General features: G+C 40.3%; 1 protein-coding gene across 1 annotated transcript in view; it reads left to right on the top strand.

The window, feature by feature from the left end:
• Nucleotides 1-23,938, top strand: part of CNTN2 (contactin 2) — a 52,768-nt gene that overhangs the window by 5,661 nt on the left and 23,169 nt on the right. Inside the window, exons 2-9 of the mRNA XM_072137532.1 lie at nt 12,970-13,031; nt 15,633-15,774; nt 15,904-16,079; nt 16,174-16,269; nt 19,887-20,096; nt 21,407-21,509; nt 21,723-21,898; nt 22,806-22,942. Coding sequence (XP_071993633.1) covers nt 12,977-13,031; nt 15,633-15,774; nt 15,904-16,079; nt 16,174-16,269; nt 19,887-20,096; nt 21,407-21,509; nt 21,723-21,898; nt 22,806-22,942 — 1,095 coding nt within the window. The 5' untranslated portion in view covers nt 12,970-12,976. The remainder of the gene's footprint in view (nt 1-12,969; nt 13,032-15,632; nt 15,775-15,903; nt 16,080-16,173; nt 16,270-19,886; nt 20,097-21,406; nt 21,510-21,722; nt 21,899-22,805; nt 22,943-23,938) is intronic.

The following is a 23,938-nucleotide window of genomic DNA, read 5'->3' as shown; positions in this document are numbered from 1 at the left end:
GTCATTCTCTATTTGTGTATAATCCTGTCAAGATCAGGGGTAGTGGACCCAGTGAACCACCGCGAGCAATGATGTAAGCCGACACCAAAGCGGAGTCTAAGTGGCCCCCGGTTTTCACCAGAGCCTGCCGAAAAACGGGTTGGACTTGCAGTGGGTACCAACAGGTTGCTCAACAGGTGTGACTTTGCTTGCGGTGGCGGCCAAGACGAGTTACAGAGGGGCGGCACAAGGCACAAAGATTCGGTGGGGCGTATAGGAAGGGGCTGGCTATTTCTAAAATGAAGTGATGGCCAGCACCAATCAGTGGTGCGCTGGCCCTTTAACATTCAGACAGCCGGCACGTGCGCCCTAGGAGACGGGATGCCTGCAGGACAGCATGGGGAAGAGCAAGAACATGGACAGGTAAGCCAGCCAGCCATGGACATGAGGGGGCACAGAGAGAGACATGGGTGTGCCTGCGACACGGGACATTGGTCACAGGAGCATCTGTGACACATCCTCAGTTCATGTGTCATTCTCTGTTGGTGTGGAATCTTCTGTTTGTGTATCATCCACTGTTATTGTGGCATCTTCTGTTCATGTGTCATTCTCTGTTCGTGTGGCATCTCCTGTTTGTGCATCATCCACTGTTATTGTGGCATCCTCTGTTCATGTGTCATTCTCCATTTGTGTGGCTTCCTCTGTTCATGTGTCATTCTCTGTTTGTGTGGCATCCTCTGTTCATGTGTCCTTCTCTGTTTGTGTGGCATCCTCTGTTCATGTGTCATACTCTGTTGGTGTGGCATCTTCTGTTTGTGTTGCATCCACTGTTATTGTGGTGCCCTCTACATGCGGCATCCTCTGGTCATGTGTCATTCTCTGTTGGTGTGGAATCTTCTGTTTGTGTATCATCCACTGTTATTGTGGCATCCTCTGTTCATGTGTCATTCTCTGTTCGTGTGGCATCTCCTGTTTGTGCATCATCCACTGTTATTGTGGCATCCTCTGTTCATGTGTCATACTCTGTTGGTGTGGCATCTTCTGTTTGTGTTGCATCCACTGTTATTATGGTGCCCTCTGGACATGCGGCATCCTCTGGTCATGTGTCATTCTCTCTTGGTGTGGTATCTTCTGTTTGTGTGTCACCCACTATGGCATCCTCTGCACAAGTCACATAATTTACTGTGGATTGCACAATTTGTGAATTAAATAATAATCACATTGCATTGAACCCGTGTGCTGAGTTGCTCATGAACCTGAGTGCTTTGTTGCTCATTAACTTGTATCCTCTTTTCATGTGGCACACTCCTGTTCATGTGGCATCCTCTGCACACATGCCATTTTCTGCATAGTATCATTTGCACAGAAATTCAGGGCACATCTCTCATCTGATATGTTCCCAAATGTCTCCACAATGGACATAGAACACTTTAATATTCATTAAGTAATATTGGCTAGAAATCCATCCCTAAAGCTCTTTTCTGAACGTAATCCAATAAGTTATCATTATTGTATTACATATGCTAAGTATCAGTGATGGGCTATGTGCAGAATGCAGGCACTCACTTTGCCTTATCTTAATCATTTTAAAAGGATACATTGTAATGTTTCCTATCATGAGATTGACTATGATGGGAGGGGGCATTTTCTGTAGTGTTTGATAGATAAGATACAGGGTCGAGTGTCATCTATAACTTTAAACACTAATGGAAAACCATAAGTCAGACACGGCTTTCTCATTACACCCTAAGTAACATCTCCTAATCTCAGATGAGATCATAGAAATTAATTAGGGATGCGCCTTAATGAGATGATGTATGATGGCTAAGTTATAGGTCCTCCTAACCCGGAGCTGATATCTTTTATACTGTTCATTAATGCAGATCCTTTTAATATTTTTAATCACTTAGATATTTCATGTCAATTTAGAAATATACATTTTACTGCGGGTCAAAGTTTTTGAAGCTTAATTTGGCAAAGTACAGATGGATTCTTGAGCAGATGACAGCAGAGAACTGAATCTTCTTTAATACTTGTAGAAAGAGCCATTAGATTGGCAGATAAAATCTTTTCTGCTAAATCAAATAGTGTAGGACAATGCAGTCATAGAGCACTAGTGCAAGTTAAATTATCTGGCTATCATTAATGGAGACAACTTAAAATGATCAATTAAATCAGCATAATATTTAAAAATGTCAGAATATCCTTCAAAAGACAGAATGTATCTTTCTGTGCTCAACCCAATTAAAAAAAAAACATATCATTGCCTGCTAAAAGGCGTTGTCTCAGAAATTAGTGGTAGAATATGAATAGCGCCAACATACTCCATGGCACTTGTTGACAAGGGGGTCACAACTAATTTCTCAAACAGGCACACAAACTTATTTAAGACAAAAAAAAAGTTATCCAAATCAAATGAAGGGGCATATAAACTGCCGTGTTTTAATGTGCAAATAGGCTTTTTGGAATTTTTGCATTTAAACAAAATATTTGACAGTACTATGCCAATTAAAATTGAATGTCCTTGTGTAGCAGTTAAAATATATGTTTAGCCAGCTCACCAACCCCTCGAAGTGGCTACATCCGGTGTATGGATAACTCCTGGTGCAGCTGGAGCAAATGAGGAACAGAAAAACAATTTTCCAGCACTCTGTTGTTGTCCAACAATGGTTCCAAACTATACTGTTAACAGTCCATATCTTCAAAACATGTCCATAACAATTCATGGCGATAAACGCATGTTGGCTAGAATTGTCTATATTCTTTCCAAAACGTGTCTATTATAACCAAGCCTTTTATGGATGTTCACATGTTGTGAGGATATGGAATTCTAACAATAAAGTTTGGAACCATTATTTGACTACACCAGAGTGCTGGAAAATTGTCTCTCTGCTCCACATCCACGAATAACACAGAGTGAGTGTATATACAATGTACATACTATGTATATACTGTGTACAGAATGGGGGATTTATCAAAACTTTCATAGGTCTAATGTGAGTGGTTTTGCACAGAAAACATGTATGTAGTTGTGACATTTTCACATCAAATGGTGCAAATACAAATATTTTACTTTTTTGGCTGAGAAATACCCTCATCTGACCCATCAAAGTTTTTCTAAATCCCCCAAATGTACATATATAGGGGCTTACTAAGGGTCCGTGCGCGCATTTTCGTCTGATTTTCTGACGTTTTCAGGTTTTGCAGGGCTGTGACAGGTGACAGGGGCTTGTGCTGCCATTGTGTCGCATGCAATCAGATTTTGTCACAGCTGCGCTGGCTTTCATGCGAAAGAAATTAAGGGGCGTGCCGCCTGATTCAGACTGAGTGCGGGATTTAACTTTCAAATTGTGACGCAAGCCAAGCACTTACATGCACCACGAAGAAGAAGGTGAACTCCGTCGGACCTGAGCGGGGAAGGGACAAATGCAGGATATCGGGCGCACGATCTTAGTGAATCGCAGCATAGTGCATTATCGTCGGACAGTGTACTTTCGGGCAACTTCGTCGGACAGGTGAGTAAATGTGCCGCATACTGTCAATAAGTCGTAGATATAAATTGATTGACACAGCCAGACTCTCCTAAGCAGAGAAATAGTAATTTCTTAGCCTGTCATTGTGTTTTATGTGCAGTTGTTAAAGTATTGGTCAAAATGGCCCGCTATATAATTTAGAAGCTTTTAGAGAACCAGATTGTCTTAACATTGGCTCTAATAATTTTTTTTGTAAAATTTAACCAATACGACTGCCATTATGTGAGACTGTCATAACTTAATTTAAATGCACTTACTTTAAATGGTTACTTGAAAAAAATGACATGTCCACGAACAGTAGGTGATGTAAGCAGGGAAACATAAGAACATTGCAGAATCTGCTGATCTACATACCAGCAGTCTATCCATTATGCTTACTTTCCATAGGGACTCTCCATATATCAGAGGCTTTGTATCTGTTAATCCCTAGAGGAGTGGAGATTTATCAGTCGTGTCAAAGGATACATGCGCCATGAGTCAGCAACCTAGCCAAATATAATAATTCAAATTGTAGCGCAAAATGTGCCAAATTAATTATGAGACCAAACAATGCACCATATCTGCCAAAGCAAATACCAGATTTGCTGCAGAGCTCATCTTATTAAGTGATGGTATATTGCTAGAATACGTCATGACTTCATGATCAAATGGGATACAATTGCTGGACATTGATCATAAAAATATATACGGAAAACAGATTGGGATATAATACTAAACCAGCATTGCACCTATTGTGAGTTTTCTCAGTACAGCAGTGCTACCTGCCACTTAGTTATCTTTTCATGAAGAACAACTATGCAGACTCTAATGTGCTGGCTCACTGATTATCTTACTTGCAAATTACATAAATCCAATGTTAAACCACTTTTGCCCACATTTATCAAATATAATGCACAATGGGCAGTTTGCCTGAGTGTGCAGATTAATCAAAACTGGTGCACGGTCTTCACCTGGAGCAGCCTGCACTGTTCTGGAGTTTACTGAAAGTGTATTGTTCCGACGACCATGCACTCTGCCACGATTCACCAAGATTGTGCACCCGATATCCTGCATGTGTTGCTTCCCCGCTCAGGTCCGCTGGAGTTCACCTTCTTCTTCCTGGTGTATGTAAGTGCATTGATTTGCGACACAATTTAAATGTTAAATCCCACCCCTAGTCCGAATGAGTCAGATCGTCGATGGCCAGCCCCCCCATTTCTGTCACTTATAAGCCAGCGCAGCTGCACCAAAATCTGATCACGTGCGAGACAATCCCCTGCTAAATACCTGTCACAGCGTCGGAATACCCGACGAAAGTGCGGCTGCGGACCCTTGGTAAATAAGACTCATTGGGGCAGAATTACTTACCCGGTCCATTCGCGATCCAGCGGCGTGTTCTCTGTGGAGGATTCGGGTCTTCCGGCGATTCACATTTGGTAGTGCGCCCGATGTCCAGTAGGTGTTACTGCTGAGCTGAAGTCTGTCGGAGTTCATTGGAGTTCACCAAGCTATAGTGGGTGCAGGCAAGTGCATGTCAAGCGACACTTTTTTTTAAAAAAATACGGCGGTTTTTCCGAATCCGTCAGGTTTTCTTATGGCCACGCCCCCCCATTTCCGTTGTGTGCATGCCGGCGCCGATGCGCCACAATCCGATCGCGTGCTCCAAAAACCCGGGGCAATTCAGGGAAAAATCGGAGCAACGCGACGGAGAAACGCGATTCGGGCCCTTAGTAAATGACCCCCATTGTGCACATTTTTTCTGTCTTGTCGGACATAGTGAGGCCGCGACACAAAAATGAGGCATACACTTTATAAATACATGTGCACGTAGCTTGCACATTCTTTTCAGTGGAAAGTCAGACACAACACTGGCGTAAAAACTTTAATAAATGTGGGCCTTTGTCTTATCGTTTCCTTCAAATCAACAAAGACACTTATTGGTGTCACAATCATTCTTTGAGGCACAAAGGCAGCACCACTGTGAATAATGAGCATTCCCAGGTTCTTCTACATCCTTAAACCCCTTTTTACTTGAATGGAGCTTTCAGAATTCAGATTACCTGTACAAGAGAAAACCAGGTAAGGGACTCATTCTCATGGTGACAATTAATTTTCAGAATTGATTTGTGTCCCATAGTTCGAAGTCCCACAGGTCAAACAGTGACAGGTTTACTGAAGTGGATTTTGGCCAATATGCCCTTTATTCTGACCGGCAAATGACAGCCTCCCATCAATTTAAAAATCCACTTTGTGGTCTGATTCTACATCTGCATTCTAAACTTTCGTTTTGTTAAAGGGGTTGTCCAGGATCATGTGTTTTTCAATATAGGTCCCAGGATGGAATAAAAATTAACAAAACAAATGTACTATAATAACCCCTCTCCTGTGCATTGGTTCTGCCCAGCACCACCCTTCAGGTGTGGAGGTAAGAAGCGATGTGCTGTGGATGGTTGCAGGTTGATAACATGACATCACCACTAAGCCTCTGTATACAGAGGGTCAAAGGCCTTGTTCATAGCAGGTTATGTTTACCCTGGGGCCATATTGAAAAAAAACCCTGATTCCTGCCAGCCCCTTTAAAGTTGGTGTAAAAAAAAGGTGCCTAAAACACATACAATTATAAACTGTAATACAACAATAAAAAGTTTGTCAAAATCAAATAATCTTTTTATGGCAAGTTTTGCTTTAAATCAGTTGCATTTTGCTTAGTAACTCACTATCCATCCCATAATTTTGTTGTCAGAAGCATGCTTCTGGATCTATGGAAGGCTATTAGCAGTTAATTTATAGTACTTGCGATTGACTTGTATGAGATGTTGTTCAGTAGAGGCTATGAGGGGCATTTATTAATTTTGGCGCAAGGTGGTGCTATATTTTTTAGTGGGATGTAAGTTTGTGGAGCAAGAGATTTATTAATTGGCGCACATACTAAAAGGTTTAGAATTTGCTTTTAGCTGCTCTCTTTTTGCGCCACAATTTGCGCCCAAAATATGTTTCTGAAAGATAGAAGCACCAGAAAACTGGTGGATATACAAGCTGCACAAGAGTGTCAGAAAACACCAATCTTGTGTAGCTGAAACTTCATAAATTCAGGCACAAGAGGCGCTGAAATGAAAAAAAAAACACTGCCAGATTTCAGTTTGAAAGGCCATAATAAATGACCCCCTATATGTTTCCTTAAGAAACTGTATTTACAGGTCACCTTTGTAGGTATGTGGCGTCATACATGTTCTACAAAATATTCTGAGAAAGGGAATGCCACTCTATCCAGGAAAACCTATTTGCTTTTATGAAATGTAAGAGATAACAGTCAGTATTAATCACATGTGACTTGAGCTCCAGGATGACCTTCACGCTCCATCAATAACAACCTTCTCTCCACAAAGCGCAAACATTTCATTGACTGCTACAAAGGTATAGATGATACTCATATATAGGGGTCACATACTGTATTTACATAGTTTTAGGCTTAAGTTCTTCCCTAGTTGTCAAACTCCTTGAGAAGAACATGTCTAGTTCCACAACATGGAGCTCTTATGTGACCTGCACATGTCTTTATTCTACAATAAAATAAATATGTGACTACTTCCTTTGAAGCTGTGTCTGAAACCTCTTCACGCAGATTCATACAATATGCACAAAGGTATTAAGAAAAAGTCACTCATGTGAGAGTGGTAGAATTTCCAGTACTTCATTTCTGTAGACTTTTTATTACTTTTCCTGGCATCTTATACGGTCTGTAGAGGGTCATTACTCATTCCTGGAAAAATGTGTGATTGCCACATATTACCGGTGATTAAATGTGTGTATAAATAGCTGTCAACAGATGAATACTCTAATACAACCAGCTGGAAGATTCAATTTAGTCATAATTGGCAAAGTTTTCAGATAATGGAACAAAATTAAATTCACATTATTTTTTCAGACTGAGTAGTAGATTAAGTGCACACTTTGTCCTGGACCTATTGACACAACATGGGTCCCGCATTGTTCTGTCTACCAAATTAATAGTCAGCATAACCCTTTTACAGTTCAATAAGTTTTTTCAGGTGAATCATGTGAATGAATGATTGTTGCACAACCAAGAAACAGACAAATATTTCTTATATCATATCACTTTTAAGTGGAATATGAGACAAAATAGGACCAAGGCGAAGGCATAGTATCCAAACTATTAGTTGTAAATATTGGGGTATTCAAATCCCATAAATGTTGTTCAGTTTAAATGCACCTCGGGCAAGTACAGAACAGGAAACATACCAGCATATCGCCACTGCCTCCAAAAAAGGACTGGGTCTCTGGCATCCGAGCCTAGAAAGGGGCAAGATTGGAGACTGGTTTGGGGTGGTAACAACAGGATGAAACTGATGCCTACTGGGTTGCAGCTGAATTTAAAATGCTTTGCCTCAGTAGAAGACAACAGTGGTGGGCCGCCAGAAGAGAAAGATAAGAAGTCCAGACATTACAACCAAGAGCGGGTCAGACCAGGGTCTTTTTAAATAATGAGTATTACAGGTGGCCAAGGGTATCCGTAGATCCTAGAGCCCCAATGATCACTTAAGATGCACACATCATAATCCATATTAAAATTGCAATTGCTAAAAAGACAGTGGTTGTACTATTTGTTTATGTGATAAGAGGCAAGGAGACATAAATAATGGTCTATAATCTTGAATTCTGAGAACCACCAGAAATAGTGATATATGCAACACAGGGAGGTTAGACATAGGTTAGTGATGCTATCAGTTCATGATATGCTGGCTGCTATAATTTGCAGACAAGAGAGGGGCGATATTCCACCTTATATTACATTTTTGTCTTATTAGTTAAAACCTCAAATTCCTAAAGTGACAATTCCTAGTTATTCTTTATACAAGTCAGTATTCTGATTATTAGTATGACTTCTAGTAACAAGTCATTTCTGAAGGTATGCCATTGGAACATGCTATCCTTTTCAGAAGTTGTGTCCCACACCATTGTTATCTGTACCTTTCACAATTATCGTATTATTAGAAATGTAAGCGTAGCCCAATGGGGAGGGGACTAACTTGTCATGTCAGTGTGAAATTATAGTGCTGTGGATTATTTACTTGGGTGACTGGACACATTTTTATAGTTTTATGGTTCATAAGGATGTTAGATCTTGTTTTTGATAATCGTATCGCATGTACATGAATAAATCATATGAAAATACTGTATATGAGTGCTCTGTAATGCTATGTCTAGTATATGGACCTTTATTTTGAACTATGGGGTGTGCTTCTGTCCTATAAATAAATGATGACATTGTGGATACTCTATGCCCTCAGCTTCTAAGAGCTTGTAAATGAGCTCGCCTCTTCCTACTATCCCATAAGGACCCTTCAGGAAAATGAGTATGTCCTTTTAGTAGAAGGGGGGTAAAGGTAACAGACAGTGAGTAGAGTGGAGGATTGGGGGTCTAGATTTTACTGTTGTAAGAAGGAACACTGTGTGACCTACTGTAATGGATTCAGTGACCCCTCAAGGGAACTATGATAAAGGATTAACAAAAAAGGAGGGGGAGTGTACAGCTCAATATCAATGCCCCCATCATATCACTCCAGGGAGATGGTCATTAGAAACAAATTTATTAGCTGAGTCTTTTTAGTCTGGCAGCTTTTGTATGGCCTGTTCAGAGACTGGAATACTATAAAACCTGAAATGGAACAAACTGGTTCCCTTGTAAAGCTCATATATTGATTTAGAGAAATAAATGTCCAAATGAATGTGATCTTTAATGTATGTATACTGCTCTATAAAATATATATAAACTAAACCGTAAACCTAGTTCAAATAGCACATAACTGTGCTAGGGTTCATATAAGGTGGGCATCTGGTACCATTCTAGTCACAGGCAACAATGAAATCAAATAGTGCCAGGTTGAGAATTTTTTTTATAATAATCACTAATCGAGAATTGGAGATGTTACTATTGAATATATTACTGATGGTCATGTGACTTCTCCAGGCCCTGATTTGACTACTTCCTGTGATGTCGCATCCATAGCCAGAGTCCTGCATCTGAATGAACAGGTATATCACCAGTGATGTACACAAGCAGGGAGGGTTAAAGGTGGGCAGAGGATCACAGGCTTGGCAGAGGTATACTGGGGCAAGAATCTCTGGCCTGTGCATGTTCACATGATGATCTATAACTACATCAGGCGAAAGCAAAATGAACAGCTCCTGCTGGTACAATGGAGCGGTTAAGTGGTATTGTGCTGAGAGACGTGGATGGAAAAATACGTGATGTGGGCAACACGTATGGGGGCGTGCCACGGCTCAATTGCAAATGCTTTTCTTTGGTGTCTTGCATTTATTTACCAATTGGAAACGGGATCAAAGCATATGACCGCAAAATGGCCTTCAGAACACAGCACTTTCAAAAAGACATCACTTTTTATTCTTTTATCCAACATGGACATATGAGGGCTTGTTTTTTTCAGTAAGATTTGTATTTTTCTATTCGGTATTTTTTTTACTACTTTAGCAAATAAAATGCTTTTTTTGCCGTATTCTGAGAGTTGCAACATTTTTATTCCTCAATAAAAGAGGATTATTTATTGCGGGAAAAGGTAATGGTTAGATTGGTACTATTATAGGGTACATCTGACTTTTTGATTGCTTTCATTTACATATTCCTTTAGGGGACCAGGGGTATATGTGACAATACATGTCTTAGCTAATTATAGTTTTGTCAATTGCCCTCAAAAAGGACATATTTAAGAATAAGATTCAAATCAGACCAAAATCTAGCATAAAAACAACCCCTGCAACTTCTATAAGTACACTTCATAATTTGATTTGGCAAAAACAAAATGAATATCAGTAGACATCAAATAGTTAAGAGATAACTTCCATACAGCTATGCCATGGTGAAAAAAAATACACAAACCTCACTTAAATCTGGACTCTGCCAACTTGCCTTACTCAAGACAAGCAAAGAAGCCATTCCTGTTCAATAGGGTGCAGTCTTTCATTTTTAGTCCATAACATTTTACATGGATGGTAGCAAATGCAGGGATGAAGGTAAATTACTGGATAGCACCTGTCCTTCTCTTACCTACATTACCCTGTCTACCAGCAGAGCCTTGTGCTGCAAAGGATGTCTTGAATTTATTTGCAATATGTAATGTGCCAAGGTTTCCCCTGTTAATAATTTTCGGGCTGAACCACCAAGGTTGCAATGTTATAAGTCCTCTGTCACAGGAATGACATGGAGAAGTGCAACTTGAGGCTCCTCAACCTCAATGTAAAATCTATTATGGGCGCTAGCCAAATATAAAATTTTGAGAACTTCATTTATAAAAGTACAGCCATTGGGCCTTCAAGCTTAAGGGGAATGGTAATGACTTTTTCTTTTGCAAACTTTATAGCTATACTTCTGCTAACATCAAGATACTTAAAGAAAATCTATCATCAAAATCCATCATGATATACAAGGGACACATACTCATAGATAGGTACGTGAATGTGGTAATCTTTCTTATACTTGTTATTCACGGCCTCCTTCCTTCTAAAGCAAAACTTTAAAAATTATGCTACAGACCCTGAAGGGCTCTGGTGGTTGTTTCCAGAGACCTTCAGTGCTGTAGAGCAAGTTTCCCCTTGTCATGCACTTCCTGCTGCTACTAAAATAAACAGGCAGAGAGAGTGAGAAAGTGGAGGAAAGAGTAAGACATGTTCTGCTCATTGTAAAGAATGTATAGCATCGAGGAGCTCTGAAAACACCCACCAGAGCCTTTCTAGCTCATTAGCATAATTTTAAAGTTAGTATTAGAAGGAAGGCCATGGATAAAATATATAAGAAGATAACCACAGTCACAGTGCCTGGATCTAAAAGTAAGGTTGATGGTAGATTTCCTTTAAACAAGTTTTGTCACCTACGACAAATAGACTTCAATTTTGTTTTTGCATCACAATTAGAAGGAATTAATCCAGCAAATGAAACGCTCATAAAATTTCAACTTTTATTCTTCCATATTGATAAAACAAATTCCCAACAGTAAACCGTTCCCTGACTTATGTTTAGTGTGATTTATTTATTACATTTTATTGAACTACGGAAGTAAACTACCCTCTTTGGTGAAAAGTAAAGCATACAGAACACTGTTTATGTAAAACCCATAGAGATTCCATACCATATCTAATACCACAATCACTATTGACTCACCAGAACTGGCTATAACATGCTATGAAGGATCTCTATGCCTATGCTTTTACTTGGGGATATGCTATGAAGTCATATTCTTCTGACTCTGTTGTATAGTCTAGGGTCAAGGTCAACATAAGATCTGAAGTAATATCACATAGTACAGATTACTCATAGATATCCCTTGAGGTTGCATTCATCTGCAATATTCATAATGGATATTTACAATAACACTGATAGATCGTCATCATACATTGACCACGGAAACTGGGGATGTGAAGATTTCAACAATAAATGATCAAGGAGGAAGACAGTCACTTTGTGATGGAATCTGTCTACCTCTAGACTCCAGTCAAGTCATTATGAGTTATGGTATTTGGATTTTGAAAAATACTTGTAATGTATTGTAATGTTATTTTAAAGCTATTTATACAGAGATGGGAAAACATCCTATCCCTATTGAAGTATTTTAATTATGAGTTAACTAGATAGAATCTGAATGATGTAAATTTGACTATGTGCCTGGAGATACTTTTATAATTGTTATTTTATTTGTTTTTATTGTTGTTTTGTGGTCAACTCACTTGAAAATTCTGGAGACCACATTGTATTTCTCCAGAATGTCCAATACTCTGTTTCAGTCGATGGGCTCCTCGATAATATGTTCATGAGAATGCATTAAATTGTATTTGAGAAATTCAACTTATCTTGGAGGAAAACATATCTATTAAGGGCTTTGTGCCAGTTTTCTGTCGGACTTTGCACGTTCTTTCTAGGGCAAACTGCTTGCACAGGTATTTAAGAAGTGTCTGCACCACAAATGTGTCACATGCTACCGTTTTGTGGCGTAGCTGCACTAGGCATCATGCAACACAAATTAGGGGTCATTCCAGTGCTCAGTCGGACCATGCGCCAGATTTAACATGCAAGTCTGACAGAAGTGTGTCGCACCCCCCATGTTAAAGATAGACCAAAAAAAAGTGGTGCACTCTGTCGGGCCATTTCAGGGAGTGCCAGATTTATGAAGAACAGGCGCCATAAAACATGAATCTGGCGCACCCTGCATTATACACAGGCAAGCTACACTTAGTGCAGTTTGAACCATTTTTAGTAAATGTACCCCTTTCTCCCTGAAAAGAGCACTCCTCTGAGTAGACTCTAATATACAGACAATAAAACAACAATGTAGGAGGCGGTATTACTGTACAACTGAACAAGCCATCATTAATGGATTCCATTTACTTCTACAAATGCTTTCACTGTCTTTCCACTCTCCATTTACAAATCTATTTTCTTCCTGTGCAGAAGCACCATGCTGCCATCTTCTTTTGCCTTCTTCCTGTCCTCTGTCCTACTCTGCTGTTCAGGTAAGGGATGCTTACTGTATCTTTATTTCCATTATTCCATTGCTTGCTTTGCTTTCAGATTGTTGTTTTACATTATATTTCGTTTAGTTTACATGTTTGTGACACTGCATAGCCTCACAGGAGTATGTGCTGTCATTTGTAAGTATTTATGTTTATAAAATCAAAGCATATGGCATATGGTCCATACATAAATATGGTGGAAAGTTGTTCCATGTTAAATCAAATCAAAAGACAATGGGGCACTGTCTCCGTCTGGAGAAAACAAGGTTTACTAACTAGAGCCGACATGGCTTGTTTACAGAAGGGACAGCAGAGAGCTAGAAGAAGGGTCTAAATGCCTTTCTACAACTAAATAACATTGATGGTTATGTTATAATATAGAATTGTTTTCCTTAAACCCTTTACTCATCTTATCCCTTCCTTTCCTTGGTTGAACTTAATGGACATGTGTCTTTCTTTCAACCATATAAACTATGTAACTATGTAGATGAGGGGTGTCAAACTCATTTTCAACAGGGGCCACATCAGCCTTATGGTTGCCTTAAAAGGGCATTTCAGTAATGTAAAAATGTAGATACTTCTTAAGAGTTAGTTGAGCTGTTTAGTAGTTACATTACTACAGCAATACCATCACAATGAGACCTTTGAGAACAACCAAGCTGAACAGATAAAAAATCAGAAACTATCAAAATACAAGCACAGCAATTCAGCTATATTAAAATTAAGCTTTTAGACTTGCCTATTTTGTTTCTGACCATCTCTCACAAGGTTTGCCTGGTAGCCATCTGTCACGGGGTAGCCAACAGTCACAGGGGTAGCCCAGGTAGCCATCTCTCACAGTGGTAGCCCAGGTAGCCATCTCTCACAAGGGTAGCCCAAGTAGCCATCTCTCACTGGAGTAGCCCGGGTAGCCATCTCTCACAGGGGTAGCCCAGGTAGCCATCTCTCACAGGGGTAGCCCAGGTAGCCATCTCTCACAGGGGTAGCCCAGGTAGCTATCTCTCACAGGCATAGCTCTCACTTATTGTAGCAGCTGTTTCTATGCAGTGCGATGGCTCCGAGGCATTGCAGGGGCAAGAGGCAGGCGGCGGGGGCTCCGAGGCAGGGTGGTGGCAGGGAAACGGAGCGGAGGTGAGAGACGTAGGTGCGCCGTACAGCATGGCTGGCTGTGACTTTCATGCGTAAGTAGCGCAGCATGGGGTACCTGCGCATGCCAGGCCAGTCAACACAAGCCTACAGTCCGGACCTACAGCCCGTGGGCCTTCTGTTTGACACCCGTGATATAGATATAATAAATAATATATAAAGATATAATAAAGTATCATGGAAGCGTATACATGAACTCTATACAAAATAAAGGTTGCATATAACTAGGTATGGTCCAAAAACAACTGGCCAGATTCAGGTTCAGAAATTGGAAAATGTCAAGTAAAAGATTTGATATTGTTTATGCAATGGGAAGATGGAAACATTTATCTCTATTATGGGAAAAAAAACTCTTGCCCATAATGTGAAATTGTATGCTACTTTCTGGGTGGAAAATCTATTTAAATATTCTCACATGCCACTATATTTAAAGAGATTTTCCACCCATAAAGTGGTATTTTGCACATGTAGTATAGGTGCAGCTCCTAATGCTACAACAGATGTAGCAGTGTTACACTGCTGGCTTTATTCGAACCCTCCGATAAAGCTAGCAGTACAATAGGAACCCTGGACCAAGCTCACAGCAGTTTCGGCGTATTAATGAGGGGGTGGGACTAGGAGGCAGTGACTGCCGCATGAAGCCCAACACTCACCACCGGCCTATGGAGTGGCAGGGACGGTCCTGGGGAGAAGCAGCGCCTCGGATTGCCCACTCATGAATACGCCAGACCACTTTGAGCGCAGTCCAGCGTTCCTATTGCACTGCCCGGCAGTGTCTGCTAGTGGTATCGGAGGGTTCCGATAAAGCTAGCAGTGTAACACTGCTACATCTGAGGTAGCATTAGGAGATGCTTACTTTAGTAAGCAGATACCTAGTGCCGTTTTTGTGGGTGACAGGTTCTCTTTAAACTACCAACATCTCCTTATACATGTCTGCCAGCATAATAAAGTAAAGTGTACTTTTCTTGAATGCTCTTGACATAGATCTCGGCCTCATCGCTAGCAAGAACTTTTAGAAACTAAAAACCCCACCGAGTGCTGTAAATGAACTTGTAGGTTCCCAAGAATCTCCTAATTCTAAGCCCCAGGAACACTAGGACATGCAATAAGTGTTTTATTCTGTATAGACCTAAACATAATAAAATAAAAATAACTAAAATATATACTGGTATCCAGTAAGTGTTCAGTGCACTGTGCTATTCTTTACCCTGTGTGGTCCTCATTATGAAACACATGGTCCATAATAGCACATTAATTTTGAGCGATATGTGTTGACAGCACTGATGGATTTTAATGGAAAAATTTCTTATCAGATATGTGGTCAGTTATCTAGTGTGTGGTTATTCTGAGGTCTCTCACAATATAGATCCCATTAATACACGCCATGTGCTTATAAGCTCAAAACAACTGTTGCTGTGGTTTTTTTTTTAACAAAGAAAATATTTTTCCAATTAGCCTTTAACCCAATTAAAGGAACAAGTGGAGGATATGGACCAATATTTGAGGAGCAGCCACAGAACACTTTGTTTCCAGAAGGGTCAGAAGAACAGCTCACCCTAAGTTGTCGTGCTCGGGCCATACCTCCTGCCAATTATAGGTAAAGGATTATTTGATAGTTTTAGTCTGAAAAGTTATATAATATAAACATGATAATGCTCTATGACTTCCCTCTACTCAATCTTTATGGAACAGAAGCTCATTGTGCTCTTTTCTGGTCTTTTTGCAGTTGGAATCTGAATGGCACAGAGATCAGCCTTTCGGCAAATTCCAGCTACCGACTAGTAGGAGGGAACCTGGCCATATCTAACCCAAGTCAGTCCAAGCACACAGGAACCTATCAATGTGTGGCCTCTAACCCTAGGGGTACTGTGCTTAGTAATGAGGCCTCGCTGCGCTTTGGATGTGAGTGTCCTGTGAATATCTTTTCTATATTATCTTTGTATGTTGGCATGTAAAGTTAAACATAAATATTTTGTTCTTTGTCTATTTTCCACAGATTTGCATGAGTTTCCACCAGAGGAAAGAGATACAGTTAAGATAACAGAAGGATGGGGAGTTATGTTGCCATGTAATCCTCCACAACACTATCCTGGTAATTCATTCCTCAGAATGGATCTCCTGTCCGTCTGTATTTCTGCCAGCTTTTTATATGTATCTCTTAAATATGGCCTTTCAGAAAACATTGCACAGATCAGTAGTCAATAGAGGGAATTCATTAAGACTGGTGTTTAGAATGCCAGTCTTAAAATTATCCCTGCTGGTGGTCCTGTGCCCATATTCACTAAGAGGCTCCGGCACCAGTTTCTGCACCAGTTTCCTACCTGTAGACCAGTTCGGAATTGGCAGTGTTTTCACGAGAGTTGCAGCAGAGACAATGGTAAATGTGAGGAGCTGGGCATTCATTCCATAGCCAGCCCCAAGCCCACCTGGTCTCTGCCCCAACGTGCCTATAGTGGCATGCGGATAAGAGAAATCCTGAAACTAGCAGGAACAGATTAATGTGGTTTCTCCACCAGAAAACTGTCTGAGAAGCCATAATGACTTTCCCCCAATCTATGCATGAGGAGTAACATAATGTGACTTGTTTACTGCATTCTATATAAAGCTTTACCTCTAATTTATAGTTGAGCTAGTGGTTGGTTGGTTGCTAGCTGCTCTCACTGGGATCCCCATCCCTCCCCTCAGACCATGGTGCTCTAGAAAGAGGGGTTCAAGAGATGATCAAAAGTTTCATTTTAAAAAAAGAGAGTTGATAATTGGATTTTTCTGTGTTAAGATCTATTGCAAAGATTCATATATTTACTTGGGAAGTTTGTGAAAATGTAACTATTTTAGTTTATTTAGCATTCATTAAATTCAGTTAATGTTCAGCAATAGTATGGAGGGCATTGGTTAAGTACGGTCATCAGGGCTTTGTGACATGAATAAGACATTCAGCCTAAAAATAATGAGTGTCAGAAACAACCAAATCCTTAGTCTAAAGGAGCCTGATCTTATTATATATTCCCAGAGGTGACGCTTCATATTCTGTCCTTTTGGCTGCAGCCCTCTTGCTATGCTCTTGAATATGATATAAAACAAATGGAGATGGCAGAAGCTTAGGGAAACAAATAAAGAGTAAGAACAAAGAGAGGGAAATCCCTAGTCACCTGCTAATCCTTACAGCCACATAGTGGGTATCATGTCTCATACTGTGTGATACATCTGCTGACCCTAGAGTCCTATCTCTAGAAGTCTCCAGTTTGCCAATCGGTAAATTAATTCACTGGTGGCACCAGAGGTTTCTGGTCTCGCCCCTGACAGCAAAAGCAAAGTATAAAAATGTAAAAGTGCCTTGGTAAATTTTGCTTTCTTTTTTTCATTTAATTTCATTTTTCTTTCATTTTATTTTTTTTCATAAAGAAATAATTAAAGAAATGTAAAAATGAATGTTCATGAGCGTAAAGGACTATATTTTTATTCTTTCAAATTATAACACAACAAGCTTTTTGTCTACATTAGATTACTCGGGGTTTCTTTTCTTGTTGCTAAAGCAAGAGTACCGTATTTTTCGGACACACAAAAAATCCTTTGATTCTCTCAGAAATCAAAGGTGCGCCTTATAGTCCAGTGCGCCTTATATATAAACAGCACTTACAGACAACAGCTGACTTGAGCTGTGCACAGGTCTGCCACCTGCTGGTCATAAACTCTTCAGGTGCGCCTTATAATCCGGTGCGCCTTATATATGAACCTAGATGTTTTAGCAGGCATTTATTGAAGGTGCGCCTTATAATCCGGTGCGTTTTATAGTCCGAAAAATACTGTAATAACAAACTATTAAAATGTAATAATGAATGTTCAGAGGCTTCCTCGGATGCAGATGAGAACATAGCCTAATAGTTTGGTAGCTCATACAGGTGCAGCTTCTGAATCCATATGCCATAAATCTATAGCTCAATCTCTTATATTTTTAGGTTTTGTGTTCTGACGAGCAGTATAGATGCCCTTCCTGGTAGTGGGTATAGAAACACTCGGACACCCACCAATCACAAAAAGAGCTGTCCCTTATCAGATTTGCAACATCCCACACTGGGGCCTAACCTTTTCTTGAGGCCTGGAGGTAGCCGGGGCCGAGAATACCGGAGTGGCTGGCTATTGCGGCCTATTGCACGCTGCAGTCAATGTGCTTGGTATGGGGACCAGAGGGCAGTCCTACAGCCTGGCAGGTCTCCAGTGGGTGGTGTGTGCAAGAAATAAGGAGGGACAGGCTGATGTACTGGTTTTTCCCTGGGGCAACCCCTGAGTGTCTGTAGGATGAATCCCTGGGTGATGGATAGGGAAGCCTGTGGTGGTAATCAGCTGTATCCAGGGATCTGACAGAGGCAACGTTGTGCAAATCAACAGAAGGCAACAGACTTAACATCAGAAAACTTCTTCTGGAAGGAGATAGCTGGTCGGATCTGATTCCTCAGGGTGATGGGCTCACAGCCTTGCAAGGTGACTTCAGGCTGGAGGATGGTGGCTGCTACAGCAGCAAGGTTGAGACAGATATCTGGTGATGGAGGTCTGAAGGCCATGTGCTGAGGAGTGCTGTGCCTCAGCACTCTCTGAGCTCCACCTGGACAGACCTCAGGGGAAAGAGAGCAGAACCTTCCACACCAAAGGTTTATATAACCTTGAGGTGTGTCCAGCTCAGATGGATCATCCAACCACCTTACTCCTTCCTTACAGCAATTACTAAGCATAAAATTGGCTAACAACATTCACATTGTTAACTATTGCCTTGCCAGGCAGTATCGACAGCTGCAATTACACAATGCCCAGGTTCTAGAACCTTCCTAGAGAGGTGATCAGCTCCTGACCTGGAGAGGGCGCTATTCACAACTACCCACCTGCATATGCATTGGTAGGGTTGTTGCAGATTCTTTTTGTGAGCAGAGAGGAGGCTGTTGCTGAATAATTTTAAGAAGGCACAGATATTTAAGGCAACAGCACAAGTTACAGAAGCTAAAAAGTGAAGGAGACTTAGCTCATGCTCACATCTAATTTACTTCACGCTGCCACCCTGAGGCCAAAAGCTCAACTGGTCTTGTGGAAGATGCTCAAAGGCTTTGTCATAAATTAGGCACACAGCCTAGCCCTAGCAAAAATCAACTCCATTAAGACTGATGTGAGCTTACAGCAGTTTACTGGTGTGATAGATGGCACATTCATCGGTGGCTGATAGCCCTGGCTTATTTGGAAAGTGGCAAGAGATTCAAAACATTTTTGTTCAAATAGAGCAGAAAAAGACATAATACCCCTGATAAAGAATACTGGAGTTATTTTGGTGTTATTTTATAACAATACTTAGTGCCACTTCCTGACCAATATATCATACTTTATGGTATTGAAGATATACAATGTAGGGTACATTTATCAAAGGTGTCTAAAAATTACTACAAAGTTAGACGAAAAAGATTTAAACTGTACCTGATGTTGGTGTATTTTCATATTTTTGATACACCTCTTTTCCACTAAACCATGCCTCCTTTAGTTAGGCAATTCCCTCCATTACTACTGTGAAAGTGTCTAAAATCTGTCAAAACCCCTTAATAAATGCAATATGCACTACATCTGATAATACATTAACATTGATTTATGATATAAATATGTGTCTTTTGTACAAGGCCATCATGCTTTTATCTTATTTCTTGTGTTTCTGATCTCTGAACATTTGCCTTACAGGTTTGTCATACAGATGGCTGCTGAATGAGTTCCCAGTGTTTCTGCCCACTGACAGCAGGAGATTTGTTTCTCAAGTGACAGGAAACTTGTACATTGCAAGCACAGATGCCCAGGATGAGGGAGGATATTCCTGTCTGACCACCAGCCACATTGCTTTTACTACCAAAAGTGTTTACAGCAGCTTTACTCAGCTCAGTGTCACTCCAGAAGGTTAGTTATCTCTTAAATGATGATGTTCATTGTTATCAGAAAAGTCCCACAATATATTAATCTTTCTGTTAGATCTTCTTGAAGGGAATTATGGAAAACACTTCTGTGTCTAGATATTGCTGTTATTGCGCCCCCTGGTGTTCTTTTAATTCCCTCTCAGAAGGTCCACAACTGGTGGAAAGATCACCATCCTGTATAAAAGATCATCATCCTGTATAAAATGGGCAGCGGGACTGAGCTACAGAGCAAGTGTGATACACGTTTTACAATGGAATCCTACTTATGACACGTCGGGTGTCACTACATTTGGTATTTTATTAGTATTATGTTGATTATTATTTATTTTTAAAGCACCAATAATTCCATAGTGCAGTACATTCTATAAGGAGTTTACAAACAATACTTTAAATGAAATCTACCATCAAAATCCATCATGATAAACCAGGGACTTACTCATAGATCCAGACACTGTGTCTGTGGTAATGTTCTTATATTTGTTATCCATTGCCCCCTTCCTTCTAAAATCAACTCTTAAAATTGAGGTAATGGGCCAGAAGAGCTATACCAGAGCCCCTCACTGCTCTGGCTTTACAGGCTGTACCCCCACCATCCTGCTCCCTGGCACTTCCCCCCTCCATCTCCCTGCTTTATTCTAACCATGGTAGCACACATTCAGAGGGAGGAAGTGCTTCTGCTTCTGTAACAACCTGTGGAGCAACAGCATGGAGGTGCACTGGTAACACTCCCCAGAGCCCTTATGACTCATTAGCATAATTTTAAGGCCATGATAACAATTATGATGGTAGATTTTGTTTAAAAGAAATCTAACACTTGATTTCACCTCTAAAAAGATCCAGTATTGCTTTTCAGAGATGAACATCCACATTTCAGTCATACCTTCAATCTGTCGATCAACAGGCTCTTTTGTTTTAAAACATAATTTTATATTTACATAAATAAGGCCGAAGTGCTTTGGGGGGTGTTACCAGAGCCCCTCTCGGCACTTCTACTACGTCACCCTGCTCATGGGACCTCTCGTGCAATGGCACTATTCACTCCACTGGACTACTTTGCGCAGTGAGCAGCAAACACTGTACTTAATATTGTTTCTTAAAGCCATAAACCTACCCTCCATGAAGCAGGAATTCCACAATTAGCAGGAAAAAGGGGACCGTAAATATATGGCAGCTCTACAAACTGTCACACTAAATGCTGCCATATATTTAGGTTGACTGGTTGTAATGGGTAGTATTAACACCATTATTATAAATCTAGCATTGAACTATTTTGATTTTTCTTTTATCTTGCAGCAGAGCCACGGTTGTATGCACCCAGTATTAAAGTCCGTTTTCCAGCAGAGACATACACTCTTTCTAGGCAAGCGGTTACATTGGAATGTTTTGCCTTTGGAAAGTAAGTAGTTTCAATTGTTATATTGTTTGTCTCAACTTCACATTTCAGGTGTGGGGAATGTGCTATAAATATATCTCCACTCCAATGCATGTTGCCCCAGACCACTCTGTGTGGTAGTATCATATAAGGGCATTGCTGATTCATAGTAGATATGGATGCATTGCACTAGGGTGTTATGTGCCATTTATTTATGACACGGAATATCATTGACAGCCCAGTACCTCATATTCGATGGCGGAAGGTAGATACATCACAGCCTCCTCAATGGTTTGCCTCAGACCCCATTCTGCATATTGAAAGTGTCAGCTTTGATGATGATGGAACCTATGAATGTGAAGCAGAAAACTCTAAAGGCAGGGATACCTACCAAGGACGTATAATAGTGCAAGGTATGTCATCATTGTATACTGCCTGTTACTTTGTTAAATGCGTAAATCATCTACTAGAATGAGAGTAAAATTCTGTGCAAACTTTCTAAAACACAGTGAAGCCTCTGAGACGACCACTCAAAATTACATTGAAAGTCTAAGTGCCAGTTCACACAAAGTAAGGGCAGTTTCAGATGATCGTGGTTGGTCCATGAATGCTGGATAATGACGTAATTAAACAACAAGCGGATTCCCATAAAGCAAATATTAAATATAATTCACTTTATTAATTCATCAATACAACAAATAGATTAATAACAATTAAAAAGCACACTACGGTGCTGTACACAAACTAATGCCCCCAGTGCACAAGAATATGCAAATAAATATTGGTAAACAGGCTATACTTCACCTAAGTAAGATAAAATAGACTAAATGTAAGGTATTGGAGTCAAGAACACATGTGTGGTTCAAGAATAATCAATCCATAAATACAGAAGATGCCAAAGTTTACCTATGTAGTGGGTTGGGCACTTGGGTAAAGGTTCCCACGCGTTTCGCCTGTATGCACAGGCTTCCTGTGTATCCCCTGTATATAATTTGATATTTTGGATGTTGTTGATTATCTATGACCCAAACCCTTAGATAATGTGAATCCTGGATAACGCCACATCCTGTTTCATGGAACGACCACTGTGTTGCATGAAAGTAATATATGATGTACAGAGTCCCTGCTTCCCACTTAAATAGCGGCATAGACCTGTAATCATGATTATAGAACGGCGCTGCTGTTCCACTGGGACCACAGTTGTCTGATACTGCACTTATTGTGAATAAAATAGTCATTTGTTAGAATACAACAGTGCCAGAATGGATTTTCAGTATGGATCTTTTTCTCCCCTGTGAGTGCATTTCCTCTGTTTCACAGCACAACCAGAATGGCTCCAAATTATCTCTGATACGGAGGCCAAAATTGGATCTGATCATCGATGGAACTGTGCAGCATCTGGAAAACCTCGTCCTACAATTCGTTGGTTGAGAAATGGAAAGCAGTTAAAATCACAGGTGAGGAAAACAAGCCAAATACCGTAATGACATTTTCCTAAATTGGCCTACGTGTGCTCATTGTCATTTTCTTCCATTTTTTTTAAAAGTAAATATAAGAAAGGCATCAAAATGTTATATAAAAAGCATGAAATACAGGCAGTCCCCGGGTTACATACAAGATAGGGTCTGTAGGTTTGTTCTTAAGTTGAGTTTGTATGTAAGTTGGAACTGTATATTTTATCATTGTAATCCCAGCCAGAACTTTTTTGGTCTCTGTGACAATTGGATTTTAAAAATGTTGGGTTGTCATAAGAATCAATATTAACACTAAAGCTTCATTACAGACACATTTGATAACTGTTTCATCTGTTTACTGTAGCCTAGGACTAAAGTACAATAAATTACCAATATACAGAGGTTTGTTTGTAACTATGGGTCGTATGTAAGTCGAGTGTTCTTAAGTAGGGGACCGCCTGTAGTCTTATTCAGGGCCGATTCTAGCATATTTGCTGCCTGAGGCGAATATTAAAATGCTGCCTCCCCCCCCCCCCCGCTCCCTGTTAAGTAAATGCTGAAAACTTTACTAACAATTAACATCCCTACAGACAGCTCCCTGACACTGTGTGACTGACTACAGGATCTGAGAGACATTAGTGGCATCTAGTACCTTATAGATGACAATCTCTTCCATCAGGAGGACTTTATTCCGGGTTCTCCAATCCATGACGTATCACGGCTGAATTCACGGGCAGATGTCTTCAGCTCCGTGCAGCATCTCCACCCGGCGTCCCTAAAAATACCACAGTCACTTACAGTATGAAGTATATACCTCTCACAACACAACTGACCGCACTCTCCACACATATAAAACATCCCTTCATTATATATATTCTACTGGAATTATAGCATACACAGCACCAATCAATATACAACACCCCCAATTTATTAATACAGACCCCTAACATTTAGTTTAAATGATGAAAAGTAATCTATTGTATCCTATAACTAATATAT

The sequence above is a fragment of the Engystomops pustulosus genome, chromosome 2 (genome assembly GCF_040894005.1).
Source record: "Engystomops pustulosus chromosome 2, aEngPut4.maternal, whole genome shotgun sequence".
NCBI classification, from domain to species: Eukaryota; Metazoa; Chordata; class Amphibia; order Anura; family Leptodactylidae; genus Engystomops; species Engystomops pustulosus.
The sequence above is the reverse complement of the archived record's forward strand: the minus strand, read 5'-3'. Positions and strand labels throughout refer to the sequence as shown.